This window comes from Prosopis cineraria, unplaced genomic scaffold (genome assembly GCF_029017545.1).
Source record: "Prosopis cineraria cultivar Desert tree isolate PC_DT_omini unplaced genomic scaffold, ASM2901754v1 PC1020, whole genome shotgun sequence".
Classification (NCBI taxonomy): domain Eukaryota; kingdom Viridiplantae; phylum Streptophyta; class Magnoliopsida; order Fabales; family Fabaceae; genus Prosopis; species Prosopis cineraria.
In genome coordinates this window covers 8,867-26,039 of record NW_026556345.1, presented here as the reverse complement: position 1 = coordinate 26,039, position 17,173 = coordinate 8,867, and the positions used below count along the sequence as shown (strand labels likewise).

General features: G+C 33.7%; 3 protein-coding genes across 3 annotated transcripts; all 3 read right to left on the bottom strand.

Moving 5' to 3' along the window:
* Positions 1-765: 765 nt before the first annotated feature.
* On the bottom strand, positions 766-3,639 carry LOC129299059 (endo-1,4-beta-xylanase 5-like). The gene is made up of 7 exons (XM_054937500.1): positions 3,489-3,639; positions 3,336-3,382; positions 3,013-3,235; positions 2,721-2,887; positions 2,283-2,381; positions 1,342-2,133; positions 766-1,223 (listed from the first exon to the last, which is right to left on the bottom strand). The coding sequence occupies exons 1-7, from the start codon at positions 3,547-3,549 to the stop codon at positions 882-884; spliced, it is 1,731 nt and encodes a 576-aa protein (XP_054793475.1). The 5' UTR covers positions 3,550-3,639; the 3' UTR covers positions 766-881.
* Positions 3,640-6,540: 2,901 nt separating this feature from the next.
* Positions 6,541-11,481, bottom strand: LOC129299058 (endo-1,4-beta-xylanase 5-like). Its single transcript, XM_054937499.1, has 7 exons — positions 11,413-11,481; positions 10,454-10,500; positions 9,262-9,481; positions 9,003-9,178; positions 8,710-8,808; positions 7,498-8,283; positions 6,541-6,973 (listed from the first exon to the last, which is right to left on the bottom strand). The coding sequence occupies exons 1-7, from the start codon at positions 11,471-11,473 to the stop codon at positions 6,617-6,619; spliced, it is 1,746 nt and encodes a 581-aa protein (XP_054793474.1). The 5' UTR covers positions 11,474-11,481; the 3' UTR covers positions 6,541-6,616.
* Positions 11,482-13,798: 2,317 nt separating this feature from the next.
* LOC129299057 (endo-1,4-beta-xylanase 5-like) lies at positions 13,799-16,690 on the bottom strand. Its single transcript, XM_054937498.1, has 7 exons — positions 16,581-16,690; positions 16,293-16,339; positions 15,976-16,195; positions 15,561-15,724; positions 15,329-15,427; positions 14,410-15,195; positions 13,799-14,258 (listed from the first exon to the last, which is right to left on the bottom strand). Exons 1-7 carry the CDS (start codon positions 16,618-16,620, stop codon positions 13,899-13,901), a joined length of 1,716 nt encoding a protein of 571 aa, XP_054793473.1. The 5' UTR covers positions 16,621-16,690; the 3' UTR covers positions 13,799-13,898.
* Between the last annotated feature and the right edge of the window lie 483 nt (positions 16,691-17,173).

Here is a 17,173-nt window from a genome sequence, read left to right as displayed (position 1 = left end):
TTCATTGAAGATCAAAAGTTTGTGTCTTACAGCCGAGCGTGTTTTTGCTTCAAGGAACGTGAATTAGTGCAGGAAATTGGCCCAATACTCTTCTATGTTAAACATTACCCACTTATCATCAAAATTTCTTAATCACTTGTAAATATGCACCCAATTAGTCAACAAAAACCCCTAGATGACTCCCCTTTTAATAAAATTCAAGTGAAAATTAACAGCATATTGGGAGTCATCAGGTATTAGCCCAAAAGGTTAAAACATGCCCTGTTTTCCAGATGTACATTAAAGCTTTTGATTGAAGAATGCCAAAGATAATAATATGCATTCAGATGAATATATGTATGATTTTCAAATTTATAGGCCTTTTAATTACTGTCGCAAAAAATAATATGTTTGAGCCACAGGCAGAATCCTCAGAAAGTCCAAAATTTTAGTTTATTTGGAAAGAAGAATCCCATAACTTGAGTATGTCTTAATTATGAAGAAGACAAAATCTATTTCTAAATTCTAATACACAAAGAAGAAGCCAGTTATATAGTATTTATTGGGTTTTTGTTATTATCACTCAACAGTATTTTGTGTTCTTGTCATTATATTTTTTCCCCAATTAGAGACATGAATATCATTTTTCAAATATAAAGCCATATATTTCATTTCATATTATATTTCATTCCGTTCTTTCTTGGGCATCATATAACTCCTAAACCTTGATAGTTGTCTAGTAAAAGATGGCGTTACCTGCACAGTTAAGAGAACAACTCCTGTCAATAATTAAGGAAAGTCTCAAAACACAAGTATCAATAATAATTATTACAGATTTGACCCCCATTGCATTTGAACAAAGAGGGTGGATTATTCATTTTCTTTATGCTTTTATATAATTCCTATACATGGACTCGAACAATTTTCTGTGGAGTATGTTTCTTTACACTATGATTCAGTGTTGTGGAGGATTTGGTTACTGGGTGTGTGACAGTAACATCATAATCTCCATGGAACAGTGAAACATCCACAAATCCTCTGCTATCTGTTTTGGCTTGCACAGACCCAGACTTCCACTCATTCAGAAGCTTGTCCACAACATCACCAACTGGAGTATTGCGGAAATTTTCATCCACGAGATGCATGTCTTTGAAACCAGCTATTGCTGGACCAGAAAAAGTTATGATCCCTTCAACTGCAGGATGTGCATAAGCCTCTCTTAGTATCTCCTCCAAGTACTCTTCCTGTTCAACAATTCATGAATGAACTCAGAATTTTTCAATCACACAAGCTGGTAACATCCTAGATTGTTATTAGTTTCATGCAGGTTCAACAGTAATAGTTTATAGTACAGGTAAAAACCTGGTTTGGGCCTTTATCTACACTGACTTCTGTGAGCCAAATGGGAAGTTTAGTTGTGGCCAGAGAATCTAGAACAGATCTCATGAAAGCAAGGTTTGGTTGGCCTGAAACAAAATGACCCTGCAATCCTATTCCTACTGATATTCCTTCACTTCCAGGGTATGACAGAATCCCCTCAAGTTTCTTCTTGTATTTCTCTGGGATCACTGCTTTATCCCCACTGTACTCTATTGCATTGTACTCATTCATGAACATGATTGGCTTTTGGTCAAGCTTGTAAGCCTTGGAATAATATTCTGCAGAAGCATTTTGGCCAAGTTTATCCTCAAAAAAGCTGAAGTGGAGATTCTCATTGACCACATCCCATGCAATCAGTTGCCCTTTGTATCTTGAAACCACAGAATTCAATCTCTTCTCTGCTGCTTTTTGCAATTCCTCAGAAGATAGCGATTTGACCCATTGAGGCTGTTCTTTTGGGTTGTCCCAGAAAATATTATGGCCTCTCACAGCAATGTTGTGCTGCTTGGTGAACTCCAACATGGCATCTGCAATACTGTAATTTTCTTCACCTTGCTTTATTTCTGTGCTGTACCATTTCATCTCGTTGGTGAAAGTTGTGTACTGGAACCTTGATGCGAACCAGGTTTGGTAGTCTTTGCTTGTGAGAATGTTGTGGTTTATACTGCATCCAAATGGGAAGCCTGATCTTATTTGATTTATTAACACTGTAGTTCCTTCTAATGCTGTTCCATTTGTGTGAACTATCTGGAATCTCACCTTGCTCTTGCGTATCTGCAGGTTTGAAAACAAGATCTTTTGTTCAAATTCATGGCAGTATTCATTTTTGTTCAATATATAGAAATCAAATTCTTCATTCTAGTCATCTAAAGATTGCTTTTGGTTCAACATGTTACTGAAAATTTTTTGTGCTACTTGCTTACCCTCTCAATGTTGCAGTCTTGATGTGATCTCCATTGTGATTTGGTGAATGGTTGTAGTGAGACACTGTCAACCCATAATTCCACTTCAGTATTCTGGCTCTGCAATATTGTCAAAAAAGATTCTCTGATCATACTGTTTCCTCTGTCTATAGGTCTTTTGAGTTTTTATGCTTTCTGTACCACAAAAGAACTTTTCATGTTTTTACCGAAAAATCCCAACATAATCACATGCTGTTATCAGCATTCCCTTGAGAAACAGAATCTGATGAATACTTCAACTAGCCCTATGCTGTAGCTAGCTGCAGTATATATACAATAACAAAGTACCTATCACTATTCAATTGCATCATTTATGAAACACATTGGTTGATAAGATTCATTGCAGTTACATATTTTGTTATTGATTCTCACTGGTTTATGAAACATATTGCACTTCACCTCGAAAAGAATCTCGACAGAGCTTGAGAAATTTGCAACTATGCCGCCTTTTAGCAGAGTCCAGCATCCATGCTGTGCTATCACATGACCACCTCGTACCAGTTCACTTCTGTTAGTTCTAATGACAACTGACACAGTCCCTGTTTCTTCACCGAGTTGAACCCAAGCTGAATGGGAAGAAGGGACGAGAAATAAAAAATTATTATGTTACTATGTATTCTCAAATCAATACAACCACTTGATCAATGTCTTCATCAAACATTGATGGAACAGAAACATGTATAGAATTTACCAGAAAAGGCGTATCGCTTTCCTTTCTCAAGTTGGATTCTTTGTGAGAAACTATCTAATGGGTGAGTTCTGTTTCTGGCAACAACAAACCTATTCCCTTCCTTTGATATTCTCACTTCAATAACTCCTTTCCCATTAACTGTCCAACCTCTTAGGCTTTGATCGAATCCTGGATTCACTATAATGCCTCCTTCATATTGGGCTCTTTGTGGTTCCACCAAACACTGCATAATCAAACATTGAATAAAATGAACTATACTTCACTGAGATTCTAGCTAGTTTTGCAGGACAATGTAGAAAGATTTTCATGAGACTGTGTCTTGCCTCTGTTGTTACAGAATGATCATAAGAGATAGCATGAACTCTGACACCTGAATGTGTTTAGCAGATATGTAAGTTAAGATTGCTGAAGTGAATTCCGTAGATGGCACAGAGAGAGAGAGAGAGAGAGAGAGAGAGAGAGAGAGAGAGAGAGACCTGAAATCAGCAGAAGAATTGAGGCAAGCAATAAGGTGTAGGCTTCTGCTTCAACCTTCATCTCTCTAACACTCAGACAAACCTCCTCTAAATTTTGTGCTAATGACAGTGAGATTAGATGCTGTGTTTGGCATCAAATGCAATAAGGGAAGCTGACTATGAGACCAACGAGAATGTTACAGAAGATAACTGCATTTATAGCGCGCACAGACAAAGCAGGTTGTTTTTTTTTTTTTTTTATCTTATTAAAAAAATATAATCTCTCTTTAATCTTTGTCCCACGTGTAATGTCTTTGAACTTACATGATGCATTGTATTTGGTGATAAAAATATGTTAAACAAATAATAAGTTTTTTTTTCCATGAAATTAGCAGAATCTAAACTCACAGGTAACTAGTGCAATAGAAAACAAGAGACTTATTGCATGATTTGTGTGAAGGGTTTAAGAAAGTGATACGTTATAATGACCTTTTAAGCAATGGTAGAGAGGAAAGGCAACTCAAAAGGCTGAAGAGAGAGTAAAACAGAAGAGGAACTCAGAAACAAACAAAGAAACGACCATATGAAATGTCAGGTACGTTGAGAAATGGATTCCAATGTTGTCTCGTGAACCACCTTAGGAAGTGTTCAATGTACCAATGTGTGCGTGAGAGAGAGAGAGAGAGAGAGAGATGAAGTGAACGGTCTTGCTTGGTGCAGCTTAGCTTATGGACTATCGTGGCGCAGTACAAATTTTTTTTTTTTTTTGAATAAAACTGAAAGAAACATTAGCCAAACTTACAGAGCAATAGAAACAGTACGAAAAAAAAAACCAACAAAACACAAAAACACACGCACACCCACCCACCGCAATCATCAACTTCAATGGTGGTGCCGTACTGTGCGCACAATTTTATGACACCCAACTTCAACCCCCCCCCAAAAAAAAAACAAAGGAAGCAGGAAAAAGAAAAGTTTGTATAATCAAAATGGAAGAAATAATTAATTATATTATTAATTAATGAGTAATGACCATATCTTGAAATATTAGATTTTCATCTTTGACTTTTAAATCGGTACAAGGAAAAATATTTAAGAACCTCCATAAAATGCTCATATTCCAGGCGTGCTATATCTTCTATATTCATTAAAATGATAAAAATGAGCATATGTGGTAATACAACACAACTAAAGAGAGTAATAATTACATTTACGTGAATGTAGAACTAGGATATCTCATTTACATTAAATACACATGGAGCTTGTTTGATGTGTTTGAATTCATGAGTTTAAAGAAACTTGTAAGATGTAAATTCCTAATATGGGTTCACATAATTAATTTTTAGTTTTGGATAAACTTGCAGTGTTAATTCTTATTTACGTTAAATACTTTAATTTGTTTAATTTCTTAAATGGTATAAATACAATAATTTCACAAAAAGGTTACTTGCCCTCAATTCGGTCCTCATTTTGGTCTTAAATAAAAATTTATGATTTCATAACGTCTCAAATTAAACGAAAGAGAAATTAAAACTTCTAGTCCCATAATTTCATATTATTTTGAGATTAGTCCCTGGAATTTAATAAATTTTATTCAAGTGGCTCCCTGAATTGTTGGCAAGCCGTTTGCCCCTTGATTTTTTATCCCCACATATTTACCTTTTGTTGTGGTAAAATAAAACGACACAGTGGAAACCCAGATAAAAACTGGAGATAGGATTAATTTTTACACTGGCCTTTGAGTAATAATAAATTATGGGAACTTTTCCTTTAAAGTATATTGTTAATTTTGGACCTGTTTGGATAACCCTCAAAAATACATTTAACTTATATTTAAAATGTGATTTTGCCAAATCTAACAAACAATTGAATTTTTTTAAATATTCTTTTATCAAATATAAACTGAAATTTATACGAGCACTTCATGTTATTGACTCATTACTCAATAGTTAACATGCATAAGTAATGAGTTATTATTTTTTTTTTTATGTATGAGTGGAGTGACTTATGATGCCATTATTTCAACTATTTTCCTTCTTCCTTCGGATATTTTGACTGTTAATAATATGTAAACACTTCTCTTTTTGGAAGTTTCTAGTTGAGCCATTTAACCTGATTGTTTGTTTGGATGGGAAAAAAAATTGTGATTCCATATATGTCAAATAAATTTATTTCCTAAATCCTTAAAGAATTAATATTAGCACAAATGTAAAATATATAGCTATTTAGATTATAACTGACATAATAATAGTATTATTTAATTCTTAAATTTTATGTTCCATACAATCCAAACAAAAAATGCGCCTAATTTCCATTTGAACATGACGTAGTGGATCACCATCAATCGATAGTGCTTTGATGAGTGAAACAAGCGGAGTGAAACGAATATGCATTAGTGGGTTTTGAGTTATTGAACACTCACTCCCACTTTGTCTCCCTGTGAGAATTTGGTGATGAAATTGTATGGGATATAAAGCTAATCATGCGTGCACTAATGGGATTTGACATTTTATTTTATTAAAGAAAAAGAGTTTAAATGAGTTGGGTCCAAAAACTAATTATAATTAAGGTCTCAATTTTATGAATAATTAAAAATATTTACACATTATTTAGTCAGACTCTTATAGGTATAAGCCACGTTCTTACTGATTGAACTAACATGAACTACATTATTATCACTAAGCTTATCATGTCTTTCAAAAGAAACTATGAGAATATTAGAAAACGATCAAAAAAATAGTTGATCAGTAGTGGTGGCTTAAAGATGGATCATACTGCGGCAACTGAAGTATTGATGAAGAAAATTTATCTTTAGAACCAAGGATAATTGAAATCTTAGTTTGTTATGCTTTGTTCATTCATTCATACATTTAGGTTATATTAAAAACTTAGTTTTTTGAGTATGATATGCGTGTTAGGATTAGAATAGCCTCAGCCAAGACTTACGCAATCTCTGCTTCAACTAATCCTATTTATGTTTGAAATAACCATACGTAACTCAAATCGCAGTTTATTAAGCATTAAAAGATTCAAGACCTCCCACAAGCTGTTCAGCCTTATAAATCACAATTGATTATTGATAATGTTGTGACTTTATAGAACTTATTATGCGACAACCTGCCTTGTCTCTCACGGATAAACAAATTACACTACACATGAGCTTTCAGAGTCACCTTGGTTATGTTAAGGTCATGACTTGGAACGACACTGAAATGGTGAGCAATGGTGGAATTAGGCAAGCTTGAGTGAGTGATTTCCACTTCATAATCTCCATGAAAGAGATAGGCCTCGTACAACCCACTGGCATCAGTTTGACCTCTTAACCTATTTGAGCCCATCTCTTTCAGAATCTTATCAACTACATCTCCTGTGGGCAAGTTCTTGAAATTGTTATCTGTCAAACACATCCTGTAACATCCCTCAGGCTTCCACGCTGCCCATATCATAATTCCCTGAACCTTTGGATGAGACAATGCCTCCCTCAGAATCTTGTCCAGGAGCTGAGCCTGCTCAAATTCACCAAGAGAAGAAAAAACTTAGTTGGGAACTGTCAGACACCTAATATTCTGTTAGATTAGTTAGAATAGCTGTTAACTGAATTTGTTATTTATTTTTTTATAACAAAAAGTTTAAGTGAGTTGGATTCTAGAAGCTTGTTAAGGTTAGAACATGCCTCAAGCTTCAAAAAGCGTTTGTAGAAATATTTACAGATTGCTCACCAACAAAATCTTTACATCCAACAGGATCACCAACCGAATTTGTTATTTAAGTTGTACAGATTTTACTTACTTGTACAGACTATATATATATGGTTGTCTTACTTTTATCATATCATCAATAATATTCAGTATTCCCTTTCTGGACTTGGTTTCAGAAATTATATTTAAACCTAAAACAGCTTATCACTTTTGAGGTATCACCAGTGTTTGTGTCATGTTCATATTCTCAGGGATTATAAATATATAACTCTATAGAACATATTGACAGCACTAATAATAATAACCATTTTGATTTGTCTTATTAGTTTTACCTGGTTGGGTTGGCTATTAACATCCAATTCTGTGAGCCAAATTGGCATTCCTAAGGCACCGAGCATGTCAAGGGAAGCTCTCATGTAAGCCATGTCAAGATTAGTGAAATGGCCCTCAAGCCCGATTCCAACAGGCCATCCACTGTAACCATGGAAGCTTTGTATATCTTTAAGCCTCTGAATGTACTGTACTGGTGTTGCTAGTATATCTTTGGTATCCTCAATGGTGCCAAAATCATTCATGAATGGTATCGCTGATGCATCGAGATCATGAGCGACCTTATAAATACTAGCTGATGCATTGCTCCCAAGTGTGCTTTCAAGGAAAGAATAGTGAACATTTTCGTTCACAACATCCCAGGAAATCACCTTGTTCTTGTACCTCGTCATGATTGATGCCTGCCTTCTGGACACTGCTTCATTGAGTTGAGCTGGAGAGAGTGAATGGACCCAACTAGGTTGGAGAGAAGGATTGTCCCAGTGAACATTATGGCCACGAACTGAGATCCCATGTTGTTGTGCAAAATGAATCAAGGCATCAGCAGCAGAATAGTCCTCTTTTCCTTGTACTGGCTCGTTCACGAACCACTTCATTTGGTCTTCCAAGGTGGCGTATTTGAACCTTGGAAGGTACCAACTTTGATAAGCCAGGTTGGTGAGGATATTTGGGTTTATGGTACAACCAATAGGGATGCTTGTTGACTTCTGTTTGATGTTTATCTCGGAGTTTGCTAATGGTTTTCCTTGTTCATCAACTGCTTGCAATTGCACCTTTCCTTTACGTGTCTACGAGAAGGGAAAGAAAAGTGCTCAATTCAGTAAAATCCCATTTTTCTCCTTGAAAAGATGATATCACTAAGAATTTGAGTCCTCCGTACTTCATAAAATTCATACATTCAGGGGAAAACTGATACAAAAGAAGAATGTGCTCGTGAGTAAGGTTCATACGCAATATTTTCACTGATGATCATCACTTTTCTCCCTGACCCTATCTGAATACACTATGTAATTTAAAGAACTCTAATAGTGAGACCGAGACAAGTTGAGGGTACTAACATGCCATGACATAGATGGATAGACAGAATCTGAGGTACTAAACAACAAGTTGATTGTGACACTACCTTTGGTAAACTGAATTTCATTATAAAAGTAAATGCAAACAAAATAGAATCAGTAGAAAGAGCCTTAACATTAGTATTTGAAGCTAATTACCTGCTCCATGCTCTGATATTGGTGAGACTTCCATTGCTCTTTGGTGAATGGTTGTAAGGAGACGCTGTCGACCCATATTTCTACAGAAGCATTATTGCTCTGCACAAGTTTGGCCTCCATTAATAGTCAAGGAAGGAGGATATGAAAACCCAACTTGGGAAAAACAAAAACAAAACAAAACAAAAGAGGAGAATGGTAGGAAGTGGAGTTCATCACTAAGAACAAACATTTTATCAAACAGTTTCTGGACAGAAGCAGGAGCAATATCAGATAATAGTTCAAAGTAAAAATACCTCAAAATATAGGTCAGCAGGGCCTGATGCTTCTTCCACTGTGAGACCACCCTTGAGCATGGACCAACAGTTAGACTTAACAATAGCAGCACCAGCATGTTTCAAGCCATTTTCTGTTTTGAACAATGCTGCTACAAGAACATCACCACCACCACCACCATTCACTTGTAGCCAAGCTGCAATGAACACTAGTGATTAAGCGAAAAGAGGAATATAAAAAGTTGGAAACACTGTCATTAACAAAAGGTTATTGAAGTACCAGAGACTATGTACAGATTGTCCTTTTCTAGATAGAGTTTCTGAGAAACACTGTCATTGGGTTGATTTCTGCTGTGAGCCACAATGTATTTATTGCCTCTGGATTCTCTGTGTTCAATTTTGGCTTCCCCAAATGGAGACCACCCTTGCAGGTCTTCATCAAGTTGAGGGTTTCTGATGATTCCTCCACCATACTGAGGTTCTTGAGGATTTGGTAAGCACTAGCAAGAGTATGATAAGTTATGATTAACACCAAACTGATGAACTTTAGGGTTGACAACTGAAAATCGATTATCTTTTCCTTTTTCCTTTTTCAATAAAAAGGCTATGCAAAATCATGCAAACAGAGAATCTTAAATCCTTTTTTTTTTTTTTTTCAATTGCATTAACCTCTTATAGCTGAACAGGTCAGTGGGAAGGGTAAATTAATATGTATTGGTCAACTAATTTACATATTGGCTTCCTAATAAAGTAATAACCATGGTTAAAAATAATATTGCGGTCTCCAGTTGTATAAACTTAGTATCTACAGTGACGTCCTTCATAGAATGAATTGGTGTCTAATCTCTAGTCAGTCTAGTGATTTGATTGAAAGTTTTAGATCAATCACTAGCCACCACTACTTGGTGAAGGCCTTATTCCCAACAAATTGAAACTTTCAATAATGCTGCTCATCAATGTTTCGGACTTGGTGATAGTAATGTAATGAAGCTTTTTAAGAAACCCTTAAAAATAAAGAGAAAAAAATATAACTTTTGGTATCTAAATTTAGATTCAAAACAATTCAAATATTATAATTTATTGAGTTAATAATTATAGGGACTGAATTTTTTCAAATTAAAAAACTATAAGGACTATATTGTTTTTGAATCAAGAAACTATGTGACTGTGTTATTTTAAAATTAAAGTTCAAGTGAGAGAAAATTTAAGGACTAAAAATCATGTTTTCCTCAAAATTAACTTTAAATCTTTGAACATATTGAACGAGGTTAAAAAATTTATAAGGCTAATCTTATATAACCAAGAGCCAGAGTAAAATCTAATTGCTCTAATACAGTTCTAAGATCCACTATTTAGATTTCTAAGACTTAATAAGCTTAACTAAGCTCTACCGAGTATATATATTTAAAAAAAAAAATCTTAGCTTTGGTTTAAATAAGATATCTCGAGCCAAATCTAAAATTCTAGCTTACCTCAATGCAGGCCGGATAATCATAAGTCAAGGTATTCCTTACCAAACCTGCAAGGAGTAAAGAAATCGATTTATTATATGCTCATCCGATTGTAATTAACTTCTACTTAATTGCCAACTTGATTTTATTATTTCCAAATGTTGTCCCAAGGTCCCCATAATAACAAATAATCAGCCACGAATTGACCTAGAAATGAATTTCAATTTAAGTTATCGATGTTGCTTCAAATCCATCTGATCGTAATTCAATATTTCAATCACACCCGCATTCTCAAAGGGTGCTTGAGGGAAAAGTATTTTCTTTAATTAAAAAAACTAATAACATGAGTTTTGTATGCTTCACGAAATTTGAAAAAAAGAGTAATTGTAATTGTTTCACGAATCATCAATAATGAAATTTACTGGAATTTTTATTTTATATGTAAAATATAAATTAGGTCATTTTAGCCTTTTAGGTTAAGCCTGTACAATTTAAATGGAGTTTGAGAAACTATTGATACCAAATTATTGAATTTAATAAAGAAATTAATAGGACAAAAAAGATGATAAAAATTGTAAAAGAGGAGCCTAATTACAAGTCAAATATATCAAATCAAAGATACTATTTATAAATTCTGGCTTCTTATAAGATTATTATTAGACAGATAATATATCATATTATGGTTATTTTTATTTGAAGTAACTATCTTACATTTAAATCGATCATTTCTATAGATTTTTTATCCACATAAAATAAGGAAACATAAAAATATCACATTTCTATAGTCCCAAATGCGCGCACCCCTCCAATTTCTAGAAGCAAACAAACCCCTAATATTTTATTGGATAAAATATTTAAGCATGTATTGGAAACCATAGAAAACATGGATTCTTAACCACGTTTTGCAAAAAGTAATGATGATCATATATATATATATAGAGAGAGAGAGAGAGAGAGAGAGAGAGAGGGGACGAACAAACCAAGTAAAATGAAGGTACACATCAAAAGCAATTTTTTCATGATCTTGTGCCCTCCCTCCATAGCCTCGAGTTTTTGATTCTGCTTCAGAATTTTATGTGAACAAACCAGAGGTCTTTCTAAAGATATGAATATATACCGAAGAGCAAAGCAGCATGTACTGAAGTAGAAGCCAAGTACTAGCAATGCCTTGAAGAAACTAACCATATAGATGAATGCATCAATGGTGGATCTTTGTTCTAAAGATAAGAAATATAGGTGTGTATTTCTTGCCTTGAAGAAAATATGCCATTTCTAGTTTTCTACTCCCAAATAAGCCAATCATATTGTAATAATTTTGTGTTGGACTTTCTATATTTTTTAGGTTTTCATTAATTGTTTGAACTTAGATTTATTAGTCAACATATGAGGTATCAGATCTCACATTTATTGTGTATATTTCACATTTATGACATTATAACTTATACTCATGAGTGAGGTACCAGATCAATAAATGTTTGAGTTGTTTTTTTTATGTGAAATACTTTTTTATTTTATTTATAAATCATTTTTAATATGTTTTACTAGAATTAAAAAAATTTAAAATTCATTAATCTATCTTAATATTCAATAAGTTTTTAACTTTATATCCCTATTATATTATAGGCTAAGATATATTTTTTATCCTTTGACTTTACATAAAATATTATTGTGGTCTCTTAATTTCATAAAGTGTATTTTTAGTTCTTTAATCTTAATACTGTTAATTTTAAATAATTATTTTTTCTATCAATCATTGTTATTTTTTAAAAAATTAAATTTAATAAGTCAACATTTGAGAATATTTTGTTAATATTTAAAATTTTAATGTAATTTTTTTTTGTGATGAAACTAATAGTGTTAGAGTTAAAGAATTAAAAATATACTTTTTAAAATTAAGGGACAAAAATAAAATATTATGTAAAGTTAAAAAATTAAAAATATATTTTAACCTATATTATGTTATATTATATTTTATATATATTATGTACTTTTTCTCACAAATATTCAGTGGGAGTAAAATAAATAAATTTTTAATTAAAAAAATTAATTTAATGACATGATTTATATATAGAATTAAAAAAACATTCAATTTTTATTTTATAAATATGATTGGAAGGAGTATTTAGTACAAAAATTTAATAATAGAATTAGTGTCTTTTTTTAAATTACATTTGAAAGACAAAAGAGATTGAGATCTTATATTTATGATTAGGTCAAATTATCTGACTGACTCCTAAGGGAGTAACTTTTTTGTGAGACAATTGGGGAAAACATGCTCCTATGTTAGATACGCAGACCATTCACTGTTTTAACTTATTAATGTTTATGAATTAATATTTAATTCACAAGTATGTTTAAATTTTTTTAAAAGGGAACATTTATTACTTTTTTGAAAAATCAGGTTATTACAATTTTATAAATTCAGAGTTTTTATTCGTAAATGTTGCTCTTATTCAAAAACTGCACCACCGCATTACAATCCTTTTGGAACTAAAGGACATACCTTGGACATGAAGTTAACGTGAATGAAGTTTACCCGATCAATGGAGATGTGAATAGGAGAAGTCCTTATATCCTAACTTACTTCAAGCTTGACTTAACTTATTTATTAAATAGACTCAGATCAAATTCAAGTTTTTAATTAGATCTATTTAGTTAAATAGGTCAGGCCTATTTTTTCAAAGCTTAACCTATAAACCTAATAGGCTAGCCTATTTACATATATATATATATATATATATAATGTAATATATTATAAATACATTAGTTTCACCATTTGATTTTTAATAAATTTATTATTTTTTATTTCTAGTTATATTTTCAATCATATTAGACTTGTATATTAATTTTAATGTTACTACTTTATTGTTATATTGTATTGTAGTTAGTAAATTATTTCAATTATTATATATTGTAATTGATAAGTCAGGTTATATGTTGTATATTATAATAGTTCTAAAGTGTATTTGAATAGTTTAAAACTAAAATATAAGCTTATTTAAAAGGTTTGCTTTTAAGTAAGCTTTTAAAACAGGTCAGGTTTTAAATAGGCTTAAACTTGAGCTATGAAAAAAAGTCTTTATACAAGTTTCAAGCCTCTGATTTATTATAAGGCTTAAGCTTAATTTGGCTTAGCCTATTTCCACTCCTATTTATCAATATCTAAAATTTTGGAAGGTTGTTAGATTTTTCTTTCTGTCATTCCATATTTCATGATTAGATAGTTACAATATATGGTATAGGACCTGAGAAATGGATTAATCTATTCATAATTAGCAAATAGTATAAATTTCATAGTTTATATAAAAGGTAAATATACAAGAATAATTTATTATGGTTACAATTATATTATTCATTTTACTTCTCATTTTGTTGTGTGTACCAAACAAGTCTACAAATGTATACATATTAACCAAAAAAAAAAAAAAAAACATTAAACACTTATTTTGGTGACAAAAATGCTAAACTAAGCAGCAAGTTTGAACATAGCTGTTTGCAAGGATTCAGCAGCAGGCATGACTTTTAAGTACTGAAATGAAGCGAAATTATTATTCATAACAGGATGAGTAACTTTGACATGATAATGACCATGTGAAAGGGAGGCTTCAAAGAAGCCTTTAGTATCTGTGTTCCCTGCAATCAATTCTGAATCCCTCCACTCTTGAAGAAGCTTATCCACAACATCCCCAGTAGGCAAGTTTTTGAAATTGTTATCAGTCAAGCACATCCTGTAACACCCTTCTGGTCTCCATGCTGTCCAAAGTACAATTCCCTCTACACTTGGGTGAGAGTATGCTTCTCTCAGAATCTCCTCTAAATACTCTGCCTGCAACAATATCATAAAACAAATGCGGAAACAAATCTTTAGTACACCAAGATAAGTCCTTTTGCCTTGAAGCATGCACAAAGTAATGTCTAAGACTGATGATATGGGTTGAACTTTTAAACCACTTTAATGTAGTTTTTGGACTTTTTACCTGGTTGGGTTGGCTTGTAACATCCAATTCTGTAAGCCAAATAGGCAATCCAGTGGCAGCAAGAGTATCCATAGCAGCTCTCATGTAAGGCAAGTTGAGAGTAGAGAAATGAGACTCAAGCCCTATTCCAATATTGAATCCACTATAATCACAATAGCTTTGGATTTCTCTTATCTTCTTGATATAGTTTGCTGGGGTTGATGAACCATCTCTACAATCCTCAATAGTATTAAACTCATTCAAAAACAAAGTGGTTTCTCCATCAATCTTGTGAACCTCATTGTAAATCCTAGCTGAAGCATTCTGTCCTAATTTACTTTCCAAGAACCTGAAGTGCATATTTTCATTAACAACATCCCAAGCAATGAGTTGGTTTTTGAACCTTGACACAACTGAACTTAGCCTCTTCTCAACTGCTGAGTTAAGCTGATCTGGTGACAGTGAAGGGACCCAACCAGGTTGGTAATGAGCATCATCCCAAAACACGTTGTGGCCGCGAACTGCAATGTTGTGTTGCTTGGCAAACTCAAGCATGGCATCTGCTATGGAGTAGTCTTCTTGGCCTTGATTGCGTTCTGTGCTGTACCACTTCATTTCGTTCTCAAACGTGGCGACTTTGAACCGAGAAGTGAACCAACTCTGGTATGCTTCGTTGTTGAGGATGTATTTGTTTATTGCACTACCGAATGGAAAACTTGGGTTCTTCTGTTCAATGGATATGGTCGCATTTGGCAGGGAATTACCTTGTTCATCAACGGCTTGGAGTAGCACTCTTTTCTTGCGTATCTGACAAGCCAGAAAAACATGAACTTCAATGCCATAAGGACATTCCTCCTTATTTTCAAAACCTACATGTGAATACATGCGTGGGAAAACTTTGGGTGAAAAAAAAAAAAATGAAATTGTGACGGAGGCATACCTTTTCAATACTCTGGTACTGATGAGACCTCCATTGTTTGCGTGTGAAGGGCTGTAAGGAAATGCTATCTACCCATATCTCCACAGATATGTTATGGCTCTGTAGATTTTAGCATTTATGCAGCTAAGAAAACTTATGGCTCCATTGATAACTAAAAACTACTTTCCTTCCATGAAGTAATAATCTATCAAACTAATAATTCAGTACAATAATTTCAACCCCATTGAAGTACCTCAAAATAGAGCTCAGCTGGTCCCGATGAATCTGCTGTGAGGCCACCCTTAAGCATAGACCAGCAATTTGATTTAGCAACAGTAGCCCCAGCATGTTTGAATCCATTGACTGTTTTAACAACTGCTTTTACTGTCACATTTCCCTCATTCACTTGTATCCATGCTGCATAGAACAACCGTTAGCCAAATATGAAAAAGAATACGGAAAAAAGAAGATGAATGAAAATAGAAGTGAGTCTTTTATGTACAGTTACAGTCTTTTGTGTTGCTTCCTGTAAATATGTGACTGAAGAGAGTCTAATTTTGCATTTTTAATGGGGAGTGATTCATAATTCGCTGTAAATTATACAACTGAAAAAACTATACATGTTAGAAGTCAAGGGGTGTATATGTAGTGATGTGGAGCCAACTCACCTGATAATGTGTACAGCCTATTCTTTAGCAGAAAAATCTTTCGGGAGGCACTGTCATAGGGATTATTTCTGCTATGGGACACAGTATAATGGTTGCCTCTTGACTCTCTGTGCTCTATTCTCGCACTGCCAAATGCGCTCCAACCTTCGAGTCCATTATTCAATTCTGGGTTTTGGATGATTCCTCCACCATATTGAGGCTTTTGAGGGTGCTCCAAACACTGACGTTGATGACATGGGGGCTCGTGTTTAGAGTATGTATATAACAGCGTTGAGCATAGTAAGATAATTGCATAGACCAGAGAGAACGCGTATTACCTCAATACTAGATGTGTAATCATAGGTTAAAACTTTGGCTTCAAATCCTGCAGATGCATCATACCATGAACAGTGAGTTAATTCAGATGGATCACTAATCTTCTGTGTTAAAGAATGTTAATATTTTTAAAATGACTTCATGGGTTTTTTTTCCCCACAGCATTGAGCATGCTGTTCTATCTTCTGCTATGAAATATGTTGCTGCAAATTGGGAGGCAAAACTGCCAAATGGCCTGTAGTGGTACAGAACATGACATTAACACGCTAGAGTTTTAATGAAGGACAAACCTGCGAGAAGAATGAAAACCAGAAGAAGAAGGATTTTCATGATTTTGTTTTCTTACAATTTGTTTCAGTTCATCATCAGATAAGCAAGCAATAACTCTGGTTGGTTCAGAGATAGAAAAAGAAGACAACGTAGGAGAGATTTCTTAGGCTTTTTCCAAGAATGGATTACACTTAAAGCAGACACAACAGACTAGGAATTGGTGAGTTATCTCATAACTACAAACAAACGAATTTTAGAAGCAAAGATGAGTGAAATGGCGTAAAAGAGAATGAATTTTAAAATATGAAATTACCACTAGAATCTAAAACCGAAGTCCCACTAAGATACACATTATAAAGGTTATATTTTTATTGCAAAATAAATGTTAAACATTGAAATATTCTCTAAAAAGTAGTATAACTTCACCTCCTACTTCCTATACAAAGAGAACATCGAAAAATTACAGGTTCACGTGCTTGGTCTCCGCCTGAGATTGGGGTGGGTGAAGTGTAATGTGGATGGTGCCTTCTCACATAATAATCTCCAAGCGGCTTGTGGGGGTCTGCTACGTAACTCGCAGGGCCAGTTTATACAGGGGGTTCACGTGCATGGT